At 38.5% G+C, this 16,255-nt stretch overlaps 1 protein-coding gene across 8 annotated transcripts in view; it reads right to left on the bottom strand.

Moving 5' to 3' along the window:
• The window catches only part of UTRN (utrophin), a 556,454-nt gene that overhangs the window by 277,844 nt on the left and 262,355 nt on the right, over window positions 1–16,255 (bottom strand). For all 8 annotated transcript variants that reach the window (XM_013966586.2, XM_018053300.1, XM_018053301.1 and 5 more), the window contains 3 exons: window positions 8,798–9,012; window positions 5,399–5,516; window positions 3,083–3,288 (listed from right to left, as the gene is read on the bottom strand). In XM_013966586.2, the coding sequence (XP_013822040.2) occupies window positions 3,083–3,288; window positions 5,399–5,516; window positions 8,798–9,012 (539 nt within the window). The remainder of the gene's footprint in view (window positions 1–3,082; window positions 3,289–5,398; window positions 5,517–8,797; window positions 9,013–16,255) is intronic.

Below are 16,255 nucleotides of genomic sequence, written 5' to 3'. Positions count from 1 at the left end.
ATGAATGTTGGCAACTTGATCTCTGATTCCTCTGCCTTTTCTATTTCCAACTTGAACATCTGGAAGTTCACAGTTAAAATAGTGTTGAAGCCTGGCTTGGAGAATTTTGAGCATTACTTTGCTAGCGTGAGATGAGTGCAATTGTGCAGTAGTTTGAGCATTCTTTGGCACTGCCTTTCTTTGGGACTGGAATGAAAACTGACCTTTTCTAGTCCTGTGGCCACTGCTGAGATTTCCAGATTTGTTCACATATTGAGTGCAGCACTTTCACACCATCATCTTTGAGAATTTGAAACAGCTCAACTGGAATTCCATCACCTCCACTAGTTTTTGTTTGTAGTGATGCTTCCTAAGGACCACTTGACTTCACATTTCAGGATGTCTGGCTCTAGGTGAGTGATCACACCATCATGATTATCTGGGTCATGAAGATCTTTTTTGTATAGTTCTTATGTGTATTCTTGCCACCTCTTCTTAATATCTTCTACTTCTGTGTCCATACCATTTCTGTCCTTTATTCTGCTCATCTTTGCATGAAATGTTCCCTTGGTATCTCTAATTTTCCTGAAGAGATCTCTAGTCTTTCCTATTCTATTGTTTTCCTCTATTTCTTTGCATTGTTCACTGAGGAAGGCTTTCTTATCTCTCCTTGCTATTCTTTGAAACTCTGCATTCAGATGGATATATCTTTCCTTTTCTCCTTTGCCTTTTGCTTCATATCTTTTCTCAGCTATTTGTAAGACCTTCTCAGACAACCATTTTGCCTTTTTGCATTTCTTTTTCTTAGGGATGGTCTTGATCATTGCCTCCTGTACAATGTCATGAACCTCAGTCCATAGTTCTTCAGGCACTCTGTCAATCAGATCTACTCCCTTGAATCTGTCACTTTCACTGTTTAATCTTAAGGGATTTGATTTAGGTCATACCTAAATGGTCTAGTGGTTTTCCCTACTTTCTTCAATTTAAGTCTGAATTTGGCAATAAGGAGTTCATGATCTGATCCATAGTCAGCTCCCAGTCTTGTTTTTCTGACGTACAGAGCTTCTCCATCTTTGGCTGCAAAGAATATAATCAATCTGATTTAGGTGTCAACCATCTGGTGATGTCCATGTGTAGAGTCGTCTCTTGTGTTGTTGGAAAAGGTGTTTGCTATGACCAGTGCGTTCTCTTGCAAAACTCTGTAAGCCTTTGCCCTGCTTTGTTTTGTACTCCAAGGCCAAACTTGTCTGTTACTCCAGGTATCTCTTTGACTTCCTACTTTTGCATTCCAGTCCCCTGTGATGAAAAGGACATCTTTTTTGTACGTTAATTCTAGAAGTTCTTGTAGGTCTTCATAGAACTGTTCAAATTCACTACTTCAGCAATACTGGTTGGGGCACAGACTTGGATTACTGTGATATTGCATTGCTTGCCTTGGAAACGAACAGAGATCATTATGTCATTTTTGAGATTGCACCCAAGCACTGCATTTCAGACTCTTGTTGACTATGATGGCTACTCCATTTCTTCTAAGGGATTCTTGCCCAAAGTAGTAGATATGATTATCATCTGAATGAAGTTCACCCATTCCAGTCCACTTTAGTTCACTGATTCCTAAAATGTCAATGTTCACTGTTGCTATCTCCTTTTCCATGACTTCCAATTTACCTTGATTCATGGACCTGACATTTTAGGTTCCTATGCAATACTGTTCTTTACAGCACTTTACTTTACTTCCATCACCAGTCACATGAATAATTGGGCACTGTTTTCACTTTGGCTACATCAGTTCATTCTTTCTGGAGTTGTTTCTCCACTCTTCTCCAGTAGCACATTGGGCACCTACTAAACTGGGGAGTTCATCTTTCAGTGTCATATCTTTTTCCCTTTTCATGCTAATGCTGTTAATTAGAAAAGAATATTCTGAATAGAATGATTGAAACATTGATATCACTTTCAACTGTATTCCTCTGGTTAAGAGTCGAAGGGCTTTGCTAATTATTATTTTTTGAGTCATTTGGTTAAAACAGATCAGCAGATAGCATAGAGAATGATAGTGATATCATAGCAGATAGCATAGAGACAGACAGAGAATGATCCAGAAAACCAGGATACTGGCCACTTGATTTTTAAATAGCAATCATGGAAAGTCTACAGGTCTGAAGAATAAAAACATGCTGTCCTGTTTCAGATTTTGCTCCCCATATATTCTATATTATATCCTTCACAAGCATACACCTTCATCTAGGCTATCTGAAGGGCAAATCAACGTTACACCAAAATATAACTGAACAACCATAACCTCCAATTCAAGAATATTCTTTATGACTGTAGAGAGATTTAAAGTAGCACTTTGAAGTACCATAAGTATTCAATATCATTAACTCTATAGTCAAACTAATCATAAAAAGGTACTTGCTCTGATGATATTGATAAAACAGTTTGGTTATAAAGGTATTAAAAGAAACTAAACTTAATACTTGATTTGTTCACTACATGTCTGCTAAGTCTCTTCAGTCATGTCTGACTCTTTGTGACCCTCTGGACTGCAGCCTGCCGGGCTCTTCCGTCCTTGGGATTCCCCAAGCATGAACACTGGAGTGGGCTGCCATGCCCTCCTCCAGGGGATCTTCCTGATCCAGGGATCAAAACCACATCTCTTAAGTCTCCTGCATTGGAAGGAGGGTTCTTTACCACTAGTGTCACCAGGGAAGCCCATGTTCACTACATTAGCCCTCATGAAAATTTTGGGAGATCTCAAAAATAAAAATGACCTTCAACATAATTACAGAAGGGAATAAAAGGAGGATTCCTGGGATTCTGAAGGTGTTTTTTTCCTAGATGCTGGTTCATGGGTGTGTTCCATCTGCAAAGAATCAGTGAGCTGTAATTCTGGGATACAAGTTATTTGTACTCGTTATTACTCTAAAAATTTTCCAAAAAAACCTTCCTGGTCAAATTCTTTATATAAATTTCAATGTACATTCTAAGCTCTTGGGAAAACTTTATGCCAAGGGTCCTAAAAATTCTGGTTAACAATAGACTAAAAAAGCATATCCCACAAATTGGTAATGCCAGAAAGTAACTAATGAGCCTTACTTACTTGATTATCAGAAATCTGTTTGACAAGGGGATCCCTTCGAGCCTGTTGCAGAATGTAGAGGCGAGCCTCATACTTTCTCATGAGCTCCTCCGTCTCCTCCCTGTGGTCATCCCACTGGAGACTGTCAACAATCATGTCCTCCAGCTGCTGACGTCTTAACTCCACACCATGCTGGGTGTTATCCCACTGGTTCTTGACCTTTTCCACTGGAGAAGGCATTACATTAAAAAAAAAAAAAAATCCCAGAAAGCAGTCATTAGGAAAAGGAAAAAATACATGACACCAAATTCATCATAAATAAGGTCACATATGGAAAAGAGAAAGGTAGCCAAATGGTACATACATTTTAAAGGAATTTTATTATGTCTGCCACACTGTATGACTGATACATTTTTGAAATCATCCTTGAAGAAAAAAATGTTGAATTAAACTCTATTCTGATTGCATTAAAATATCTCACAATAAAGATATTTACTATTTAAAACTGATAAAAAATTATTTTAAAAATTAATTCTTACCTAGTTTATATTTACAGAACCTGGTCTGAAGAAGGGAGATGACAATACTTCTGACAGTACTTTATGATATAATCTTATGACCACAGATACAGTCACTTGTCATCCTCTAAGGAAATGCTCTAATGTAGCATTTATTTTAAGAGAAAACAAACTATTTAAGAGTTCTTTTCACATTTGTTTTTCTGTAGCATGAAACCTCTCTAAAAGGAAGTGTTTTTATATATTTAAGAGAAGCTCTAAAAGTAAATGAGATTCAAGTTCTATGTATCAACAGTTTCTATTATAAAAAATCTATATTGACTCTTTTTCTCTCTCTTTTTTTTACTCTTTCTTTTTATTTTCCTTTCTTTGATTTTCTTTTTTGGTCCCTTTCTCTTCTCCTTTTCTCTCTCCTACTTTCTTTTCTCTTCTATTTTTAAGAGGGAGTTACAAAAAAGAAGAGACTTCCCTGGTGGCACTAGTGGTAAAGAATCCTCCTACTGGGTTTAATCCATGGGTCAGGAAGATCCCCTGGAGGAGCAAATGGCAACCCTTGCTGCCTGGAGAATCCCTTGGACAGAATAGCCTGGCAGGCTACAAGTCCATGTGGTTGTAAGAGTCAGACATAACTGAACACACATACACAATCTATCAATTAATTTAAAAAGAAATAAAATGACTCACTTAGCAAAAACAAACCAACAGTGTGAGACACTAAAAGTTCTCTGCTAACTCATCTCTTATAATAACTTTGCTGGTGCCACATTCATGTTGAAATCAAAACATGTTTAATAGGGGGAACAGTTGACTTTCCTTGAGAAATATTAGCCAAGGTAATAAAATACTTTCCAGTTCATATTCTGCCACAAATATTTGTTAAGTTCCTAATTGGTATTGGGCAGTGTGGGAAATCTTGGGGCCAAAGAGGTGAATAGTCACAACTTATAGAAGGGAGAGAGAATTAATAGTGAGATCTACAATGAAATTATAGGGGGAAAAGGCCATAGCAGGAACTAAAGATAGAAAATACAGTTCACCAGGGACTGAAAGAGGGTGGGAAAGACTTCGCAGAGTGGGTGACATTTTATCTGCTGAGTAGAATTTCACCTGGGGAGAGAAGGCCAAGAAGAAGAAAACATAATGTGAATAAAGGTAAGAAGACTAGGAAATGTCAGGACGTTATAAAGAACAGATATCGTTCAGAACAGCTACAGACAGTGCTGAGGGCTACAGAGAGGAAGGGAATGATGCAAATGGACAGTAATTGTCCCTACATGACATTCTTAAGAATCCTGACTGTTTTGTATGTCATACAGATTTAACAGATGCCTGTAGGCCAGAAAGCCAATTTGAAACAGGGAACTTTGTTGCTGCTGAGTTATATTCAATTTTTGTTTCATGTTGTATTTAACTAAAGTATTCTCAAATTAGAGCCAGATACACAGGTATACAGTACTACTCAACACATATTTTTGGAATGAATTGAGTGGATTTGCATTCCTATAGATTTCTCTAACTTTTATCTTTTTGGTTTCTTTAAAAGAAACTCTAACCTAAATGAAAAAAAAAAACAAAAAACCTTCAATAAATTACTAATTACTTAAAAAGTAATGCTGTTCATAGTTTAAGGAATTCATAAGGGAATTATGACAATCTTCACAAAAAAAAACCAAGGGAAAGCTATTTCATTAATAGAGATTATCAAATATTAAATTATCAAATAATGTTCATTTCTGGCTGAATAATCTTCAAAAATGTGCATGTTACCATTTTCAAGGAAAGTGAGTGATGATGTATAATTTTATTTTTTAAATCTTACATTTTTCAGTGATTGCTGTTCTCACGTCTGAACTGGAAGCTTTATTTTTCAGATTCTGTGCCAATGTAAAGACATAATCAAGCTGAGGATGGCGCTGTTCTAAGTCAGCCTTTGTGATCTGTCAAGACAAAATGATCGTTAAGATAGGTTAATAAGCCGTACGATAAAAACACTAACAAAGCATAACTGGTGTGCTGCCATCCAAGCTGTTGTTTTCCTCCGGAAAGGAGCAGTGAGGCATCAGTGCTATAAAGGAGAAAGTGCAGGCTCTGGAGTCAGAGGCCCCAGGTTCGAATCTTGACTATCCCACTTATCTGGATCACCAGGCAAGGTATTTTACCTCTCTTGTTTCCACAAAAAGAAATAATAAAAACACTTGCAGTTCAGCTATATCAAGTCTGAGGAGATTAAACGAAGAAAATCCCTTTGAACTCTAAAAAGTATGTTCAAAACATCAGCAAGGGGACTTCCCTGGTGGTCTCCGGTTAAGAATCCACCTCCCAGTGCAAGGGATTCAGGTTCAGTCACTGCTCTAGGAACTAAGATCCCACATGCCTTGGAGCAACTAAGCCCGCAGACGGCAACTACTGAGCCTGTGTGTCACTAGAGAAACCCATGCCCTGTGACAAAGACTTGGTGCAACCAAAAAACAAAAACATTAGCAGTGATTTCTGCAACCGATGCTCTGCACATCCGTCCTACAATGGAAATGAACATAAACTAATGGCACCTACAGGGTGGAGACGAGGGGTTAGAAAAATTCGAACTAGAAGAACTGCAAATTAAATAACCCTAAACACAAAGAGTCGGACACAACTGAGTGATTAAGCACAGCACAGCACAGACATAAAAGACTGCTGCTTGAGAAAGTTTGAGTTTCTTAGGGGAGAAAAGTTAGCAATATTAGGAAAACAGTGTGTTTTAAACATAGAACTCACACATAGCCATAAAGATTAAAATATACAACTTCCAAAGAGAATCCACAGTTCTTCCTCTGTGAATTTCCTAACTTTTCAGATTTCAATTATTTCTATAGTGTCAAGTATTATTTCTAAATGGCTCATTCACAACCTCTAATCCTGAATCACACAAAGACAGTTCAATGAATGCTGATCATTTCCTTGCAAGTGGCATAAGGACCTTTCAACACAACGTATCTGAAACTAAATCAATCAAACCCTTATCCACATTCCATTTCTTCTGTTCCTGATTTCCACTAATTGCAATGACATCATCTCAGCCACTCAGAAAGGGCTTTTCTCCTTGTTTTAAGCATCTCTTGCACGATTCCCAGTCTTCTTACTCAAGCAGAACATTCTTATGATCAGTCTCCAGCCACAGTTTTAAAAAGAAAATGGGAAGAAAAGATGCTTACCGATTGCTTACAGACTAAAAGTCCAAAGAGCTTTGCTTAGTCCACAAGCTCCTTCAGAAGGTGGACTTGATCTGACTTTACTGACTTCCCACTACACCTCCTTATTGCACAACTGTTGAACCATCCCTTATGCTCCCCACCTAAAATCTTTATTCTCCCTGGTCCCTATACCAGGAATGTCATTTATTTTGTCTCTAAGCATCAAAATTCCACATAGCCTGCATTCCTTCACTGTGGATGTAACCCTTTCTTCATCCTGGCTCCTCTACCATATGGCCTGTACCTGCCCAGTGGCTTTTATAAGACTGTGCCTGGTCACATATAACTTTAATATGGGAATAAAACTGGTACCTACTTCACAAGATTGTTAAAGTGAATGAGATAATACATGCTAAATACTTAGAAAGACATCTAGCACACACTAAGCACTTAATAAGAGTTAGTAATAGCTGCTATTATATTATTATTTTTCATAGTTCATTCTTAGTTTCTATCTGATATATTCTTTTCAGCATCCCTAGACAACATATAGCCCAAGACCAAAAATACACTGAATATGGAGAAAGAACTTCAAAATTGATATCAAATGGCATATGTATAGAAATAAAACTATAGTCAGGAGAGTCTCGCTGATGATGTCAACAATTAAATAAGCTCATTATGAAATATAGGTTGAAAAGACACTTCAACAAATGCCTATATGACACTAGGGACTAAATTAACACCAGTTTACATTTATACTGATACCGCCAGATTTAGGACATCAGTTTTAGCTCGTAAAAACAGAGTCTACAGCTCACATTCTTAACCAAAACAACACAAATGCAAGAAAAGCTTTATTCATCAGACCTAGCCAGCATGGCTGACAGATCAAGAACTTTTAAGAGGAACATGGACTCTGCTCTGAGGGGCCGGGGGCGGAAGGGTGGTCCATGTCATGAGCATCTTGGAGGCAACCGGGTAGGGCCAGGCTGCTTCAGACCTACTGCCTCTCCAGTCAGTGCATTGGCATCTGAGCTTCTGCAGTGCCACCGGGACCCAGGAGTGGATGGAGGCGATAACATCGCTGAGGAAGGGCTCGTCGCCATTCATTCCCACGCAGTCCCCATAATTAATCATTTTGCTTCTGCTTTTCAGACACAAGCACAGTTGCTTTCTTTGTGAAAGTGAAATGACGTCACTCAGTCATGTCCGACTCTTTGCAACCGCATGGACTGTAGCTTACCAGGCTCCTCCGTCTATGGAATTTTCCAAGCAAGAATACTGGAGTGAGATGCCATTTCCTTCTCCAGGGGATCTTCCCGACCCAGGGATCGAACCTGGATCTCCCTCATTGCAGGCAGACGCTTTACCATCTGAGCCACCAGGGAAGCCCCCAAAGCGGTTTATTAACAGAAGAGTACTGAAAATTGGAGAAGGAAGCTGTCGGGGCCACGAACTGTGAGAGGCTGGGTGACCTGCTTCAGCGGTCGGACTTTGTGATGCTGGCTGTGAGCCTGAAGGCCCAGACCCAGGGCCTGATCAGGAGGCGGGAACTGAGGTTAATGAAGCCCACCGTCATCCTCATCAACATCAGCAGAGGTCTGCTAGTTGATCAAGATGCCCTGGTGGAAGCCCTTCAGACCCGGCTCATTAAGGCAGCAGCGTTGGATGTGACATACCCAGAGTCCCTGCCCAGAGATCATCCTTTGTTGGAGTTGAAGAACATCACTCTGACACCTCACAGTGGAAGTGCAACTCATCAAGCAAGTCGGATAGATGATGGAAAATTTGGTTGAAAGCACCCTGGCATCTTTCAGGGGCCTTCCTGTTCTTAAGGAAGTGCTGCTTAAATGATTTATGTGAGTTAAGAATTCAGTGGGATGAAAACACGGCAGATTAAATGGGAAAGAAACACTTTTAAAAAACAATTTTTTTAAAGCTCATTCTCGCAGAGTTTAAGATAAACAGAAGTGATCCAAACAGATCTTGTCTACTCCTGCGCTGTGGTGTTTCCATGACAAACCTTTACACTAGGTACCTACTTTCATTCGCGAAATTGTCTTATTGATCTCTTCTACATCCCCGACAGTGACAATGTTGGACTTCAGCATCTGGTCGATCAATACCAGCCAGTCGGCTAGTTCTGTTATCGTCTTATCCAGATCAGCAGGAACTGAAATTTCTGAAGTACGAGGAGATGCGACAGGAATATCTGATGCAGATGATGCTAGCACCACCTTTTGGACACCGGGATGAGCTGAAATTAAAAATGAAGCAAAGTATTAATGACACAGCAGGATATTCTGATACTGGTGATATAACAGACATGTATGTATATGTGTATTTATGTAAATTTTACTTTAAGTACGTAAAATGATTGAAAGAGGGTTTTTTTCCTAATTGGAGGATAATTGCTTTACAATGTTGTGTTGGTTTCTGCCATACAACAAGAATCAGTCATAAGTACACATACATACCCTCCCTCAGTTTTTCTTTTTTAATACTGAAATGGCAATGTTACTTCCTGAAATATCTATAAGACTTATGGTTGCAATAAAGCTAATTAAAGGCAGTCTCACCGTATTTTGGGCTTCCTAGGTGGCACTAATGGTAAAGAACCCACCTGCCAATGCAGGAGACAAAAAAAAAAAGCAGGTTCAATCCCTGGGTTGAGAAGATCCCCTGGAGGAGGGCATGGCAACCCACTCCAGTATTCTTGCCTGGAGAATCCCATGGACAGAGGAGCCTGGTGGGCTAAGGTCCATAGGGCTACACAGAGTTGGACACAACTGAAGTGACCTAGCATGCACATAGCCTATTTGAGGGTAGCAATAACTCAAAAGCAACTAATAGTAACTAAGACCAATATCAAGAGAAAATTGTAAAAAATACATCAACCATGAGAAAATTAGGAGTGTTATTTTATTTTGTCAAGATGTTTTTGCTTTAATTATAAAGCCAATTTATTTGTAATTTTCCATCCTTTTTTTTCTTAACTTTATAACATGAGTATTAGTCATTTTAATAAACACCATTGTGAATACCTAGGTAACAATATTTATTTATAGTCACTAACTTTTAGCTACCCTTTTTCTTATGGCTAAATACTTAGACTCCTCTTAAACTTTTACTTTAAAAAAGATTTGCAGATACAGCCAACTAATAATTGACAAGGGAGCCAAGAATATTCAATGGAGAAAAGATAGTCTTTTCAATACATGATGCTAAGATGATTGGACATTCACATGTAAAAGAATAAATGTCTTACACCACTTACAAAAGACTTAAATGTAAGACCTGAAACTATGAAACTCCTAGAAGAAAACATAGAAATTAAAGCTCCTTGACACAGATCATGGTATTGACTCTTTGAATATAACACCTGAAGAATACAAAGCATAAGCAACAAAATCAAAACTGAACAAGTGGGACTACCATCAAACTAAAAAGCTTCTACAGAGCAAAAGAAACCATCAACACAACAAAGAAAAGACAACATACACAGAACAGGAAAGAGGACTTGCAAACCACATATCTGCTAAGAGGTTAACACTGAAATACATCTGTATACATAGAACTCAGATATAAAAAAGTGAGAAAAATCCTATCATTTGAGACAAGATGGATGGACCTTGAAGGTATTATGCTGAGTTAAGTAAGTCAGCTAGAGAAAGACAAATACTGTATGATCTCACTTATGTGTGGTATCCAAACGAGGAAAAAAAAAAAAAATCATAGGAAAAGAGACAATCAGACCTGTGGTTACCAGAAGTGAAGGGGAAGAGGGAGGGGAAATAAGAAAAGGTGGTCAAAAGGTACAAATGTCCAGTTACAAGATAAACACTAGGGATGTAATGTACAACATGAAGGCTATAGTTAACCGTGCTGTATGAGATATAGAAAAGTTAAGAGAATAAATCCTATGAGGTCTCCCCATAAGAAGAAAATTTTTTTCTCTTTTCTTTTGTTAAGTACGTCGATATGAGAAGATGACCCATTTATGATAATCATTTCACAATACATGTAAATCAGACCATCATGTTGTACACCTCAAACTTATACAGTGATATATGTCAGTTATTTCTCAATCGAACTGAGGGAAAAAAGTAGGTTTGAAGATGCAAAGTAATAGGGTATGAAACTCAAAGTTAGTCATAATAAGCTAAAAAAAGACTTGGCAATTCTAATGTTTCTATTAGTGCCAGATGCTGAGCACAGCCTCTCACAGGCAACAAAGAAGGGTGGAGGATGTAAGCACCTCACGAAAAGTGGCACTATGACTAGGAAACACTTGCTGGCAGAATTCCACTCAGTTCACTTAATGGATAGGTCCTGAATATTCCTGTTTTTAGTTGCCTTTCTCGATCTTCACAGGTTCTACCACAAGAATGTCATTTTGTGCCCACCAGCCACATTTTCCACTTAGACTTATGACACACTCTTAGAGACGGAGACTTCAGTCTTTCTTCTCTGTGACTCAGTCCATTCCTGCTCACTGGTTTTCAGTACAGATTTTACAAGCACAGAAAGCACAAGCCCTTGGTTTTGCTTTTACAAAATCTTGACAGGCTGGGCCCGCAGACTTGATGAGGCACATAAGCTAACTCTGCCAATGTAGGTCAAAGCTGACGAATACTTGGCACAAGCGCTGTCTCTTTGTCCTCTTTCTTTGCATTGCAGACATTTCTAACAATTACATTTTTTCTCAATGACTTAAGATGTACCTTCTCAACACAACATTCCATAGAGCCACTGCCAATCAAAAGAAATCAGTAAATACATTAAAATCTTTAGCTTCCATCCATGGCTCTAAGGGACCTAAAAATCAAGATATTTTCTGGTCATCCATCAAAGTCAATTCAGATAATCTAGATTAACCCTTTCTTTCCCTAAACAGTCAAGTTTTGACCTAAATTGTGTATGTGATTACTTGCTTCTGTCCATATGTAGGGGCTGATCAGCCATATGTAAATGTTTAGATGTAATATTCCAAGTTCAGAGAAAAGCTTGATAAATCAAGATCCCTCCCATCAATACATTTAATTAACAGCATTATAGAGGGGTTAGTAATACTTTTAACTCTTTGTTTTTCGAACAAACAAAAAGAGCTTAAAAATCATTACTCTGAAAGCTTTAAAACAAACTTTTTATACCTAGGTGTTTATCATTTGTCAGTTTTCAGGTAAGGTATTATCAATAGAACTTAACACAGGTACAGTTATATCTATCAAGGATACTTTCAAATTCCTAGCACAACACTGAAAGTCAGAGAACATTAAAAAATAATAATAATAAAAAGCAAGCCTGTACCATTAAAAAAAAAAAGAAAGAATAATACTCTTAATATTAAGGAATATTAAAGAAATTCAAAAGAAGTGATTTTTCTCTTAGTCTTTGCTTACTTGTCACCTTCTAAATTAGGTCTCATGCTGCTCTTTTTAAAATCTCAATATTCTCTCAGCACACCTAATTTCTTCATGTGTTCCAGAGCCAACTCAGTGACACAGTCTCTCTTACACATCTCCGTTTCTCCTCTAACATACCATGTATTTCATTCATTTATGTATATTTACTGATGAATCCCTGACAGTTAGAACTATACCTGGCACATAGTAGATGCCCAATAAATATTTGTTGAATTAAAAAAAAGAACTTGCAAAAACAAAGCAACAAAACTAGAAAAATAAGAACTTGTAAGATGTATCTTTTTCTATCTTTACATTTCTTTATAATTTTGTATCTTTACATTTCTGATTGCCATCTTAGTAGATAATTCCCAAAACAGAATCACTGGAGTAAAAAACATGAAAATATTTAATGTATTTACTACTAATTGCCAAGTCTTTTTCCTTAAAAGTTGGAAATGTTTAGAAAAGTCCCAACAGGTTTGTAACTTGACAAAATTATATATTTGAACTCTGATTTTAAAATTAATTTGGAAAGAAAAGGGTCAAGAACAGTCAAAACAATTTTTTTTGGATAGAGGGTTATGCCCTACCAGATATTTAGTTGTATTTCTCAGCTAATAATGAATAATTAACTTCGAGTATTATAGATCCAAACATTCAAATAGACCACGAGAAGAGAAGAACCACAGTGCACAGGTGGCAGAGAAACCTGACCTTGGCAGAGACTAAACTATAGATCACTGAAGAAGAATACACTGGTCAATAAGTGATGCTGGGAAAAGTCGTGACCCAAGGCTGCAGTTGGAAGGTAATAGGACAGATTTTGATCTCATATGCATCTTAGGAAAGCTAATTCTCTGTGGAATGAAGGACCTGAATATGAAAACTAAAATTGTAAAATATAGAAGAATAATCTTTATGATTTCAGAGGACTAAAGGAGCTCTAAAATAAATCACAAAAAAGAAAGCTATTAATAGATCACTAATGTTTAAGAATTATGAAACTAGTACCACAAACAAAAATTTTAAAAGCCACAGATTAAGGGAGAAGGTAGGACTTCCCTGATAGCTCAGTTGGTAAAGAATCCGCCTGCAATGCAGAAGACCCTGGTTTGATACCTGGGTTGGGAAGATCTGCTGGAGAAGAGATAGGCTACCCACTCCAATATTCTTGGGCTTCCCTTGTGGCTCAGCTGGTAAAGAATTGCCTGCAATGCAGGAGACCTGGGTTCGATCCCTGGGTTGGAAAGAGCCCCCTGGAGAAGGGAAAGGCTATCCACTCCAGTATTCTGGCCTGAAGAATTTCATGAACTGTATAGTCCATGGGGTCACAAGGGGTCACAAAGAGCTGGATACGACTGAGCAACTTTCACTCACTTACTCATCATTTGCAATGCACATTCCAGACAAGGAATTAGTAACAAGTATTTTTTTAAAACTCAAAGACATCAACCAACAATCCACAGAAGAGGAAGTAAGAAAGACAATAAACATACTTTTTAAAGGCTCAAGCACACAGGTAACTGAGGAAACACAAATTGAAATCAAGCACCCTATTTCCACAGGTCACATGTTCCAAATGTGATGTCTGGGGATCTCTGGGTCCTGAGAGATCCTTCCAAGGAATGTGGATGCCTAAACCATAAGCATCATCATTATAAGTTATTTGCCTCTTCCCACTCGCTCTTTCTCAAATGTAAAGTCTCATGTTACCCAAGGCTACAAGATATATGATATCAGAACTGAGCAAATGCAGAAGCTGATACAAGAAATCTAAGTTTCTTCACTTATGCCAGAAATTTAAAATTTTCAAAAATGTAATGCTGTCACTTTTCTGATTTTTTCTGTTTTGGAAAGTACACTTTCTTATGTTAATATCTTATAAAATATTTTATTGACAGAATGTATTTTTATTGTCTTTTGAGCAAATTAACAAACAAATAATCTTTGAAATTTTTCAGTTTTACTTTCTAATTAGATAAACACTGATAAACATAACACACAAACAAAAGGGGGTAATCAATAATTTTTAAAAGCATACAGGAGTTCTGGGGATAAAATGTTGGAGTGCTGAGAACAATGTAGAACAATGAGTGGAAAGGTTCATATTCAGCAGGTAGATAGGTAATCTGGAACAACTAGTCTAGACTGCAGTTAGTAAAGTAAAGTTGCCAATATTCACCATGGTCACCCCAGTACTTCACCATGATATACCCTGGAGAATAACTCACCCATCATTCTGCCTGATCCTCACTGTTACTTTTTGTAGTTTTAAAAAATTGAAAACAACCTACATTATCCATCCATTGCTTCATCAGCATCTATTAAGAACCTACTATATGCAAGGCACTTGACTAGATGCTACAGGTATGGGAATGTATAAGACTTCACTGGTAGCTCAGACGGCAAAGCATCTGCCTACAATGCAGGAGACCTGGGTTCAATCCCTTGGTCAGGAAGATCCTCTGGAGAAGGAAACGGCAACCCACTCCAGTATTCTTGCCTGGAAAATCCCATGGATAGAGGAGCGTGGTAGGCTACAGTCTACAGGATCGCAAAGAGTCGGACATGACTGAGCGACTTCACTTCACTTCACTTTAAGACAAAGGCCTTGACCTCGTGGAGGTTGCATTCTGGTGGGAGTGGATGGATATACGAAAGTGAAAATGTTACTTGCTCATTCATGTCTGACTCTTTGCGTTCCCATGGACTGTAGTCTGCCAGGCTTCTCTGTTCATGGAATTCTCCAGGCAAGAATAGTAGAGTGGGTTGTCATTCCCTTCTCCAGAGGATCTTCATGACCCAGGGATCAAACCTGGGTCTCCCTCACTGTAGGAAGATTCTTCACCATCTGAGCCACTAGGGATGGATATATGGCATACAGTAAATCCAATGCAAGAAGCTGGAGAGAGACAGGATGGATCTTGGAGAGAGGATGTAACTGAGTAATGGTGCTCAGGTCAGGAAAGACCCATCTAAAAAGGGAATATATGAGAACTAAATGAAGTGAGTATGTGAAACATGTAATAACTGAGGGAAGGACATGTGGATAAGAAAGAAAGAAGAAATAGCAAGCACAAAGGCCATAAATGGAAATGTTTTTTGACATATTAGAAACAGCAAGAAGACCAGTATGTCTGAAGGAGAATAACAAAGGAAAAGTGGTAAGGAATGGGATTACAGAGATGGGTAGCAGACAGATCATACATGGTCTTCTGGACCATGGTAAGGGAGCAGAAATCACTTATGTATGGTGGAAGTGATTAAAAGACTGAACTCAAAGGAATAACACATCAAACTTGTTTTCTAGAGCTATTACTTGGCTGCTATCAGAATAATCGATGAGGGGTAAGATCAGAATAGAATCCAAACAGTAATTTAGGAGAATATTCCAACAATCTATATGAAAGATAAATAGTTTAAGAGCAGGGAAGTAGTTGGGATGGGCCATGGAACTGGCACAAGGTGGCAATGGATTGGATTTGAAACCCAGAGAAGAGTCGAGGTGATTCCAAGTGCACTGGCCTAAGAATTGGCCAAATTACCTAAAGTTATAAAGTGTCTAAAGTCATGGGACTGGTGAACAAAGCTAGAGAAGAAAGCTCTGAGAATTAAGGTACACCCATGCCACGAAATACTATACATCAGTTTAAATGACTATGCTAGCACTACAAGCGGAGAAGGCAATGGCACCCCACTCCAGTGCTCTTGCCTGGAAAATCCCATGGGCGGAGGAGCCTGGTGAGCTGCAGTCCATGGGGTCGCAAAGAATTGGACGCGACTGAGCGACTTCACTTTCATGCATTGGAGAAGGAAATGGCAACCCACTCCAGTGTTCTTGCCTGGAGAATCCCAGGGATGGGAGAGCCTGGTGGGCTGCCGTCTATGGGGTTGCACGGAGTCGGATATGACTGAAGCGACTTAGCAGCAACAACAGCAGAGTTACAAGCATCAAGATGTATGCTAATAAGAATGATCCAGTAGAGGAGACAAAGAGGATCAGTTAAACTCAAGAGAAGGTGTGATCTGTAGCACAAGTGGACGAGGAGGTGGTCTTTGAAATGGAGATAACTCTTCCACTGAAGAGGAAGA

This window comes from Capra hircus, chromosome 9 (assembly GCF_001704415.2).
Source record: "Capra hircus breed San Clemente chromosome 9, ASM170441v1, whole genome shotgun sequence".
Lineage (NCBI taxonomy): Eukaryota > Metazoa > Chordata > Mammalia > Artiodactyla > Bovidae > Capra > Capra hircus.
The sequence above is the reverse complement of the archived record's forward strand: the minus strand, read 5'-3'. Positions and strand labels throughout refer to the sequence as shown.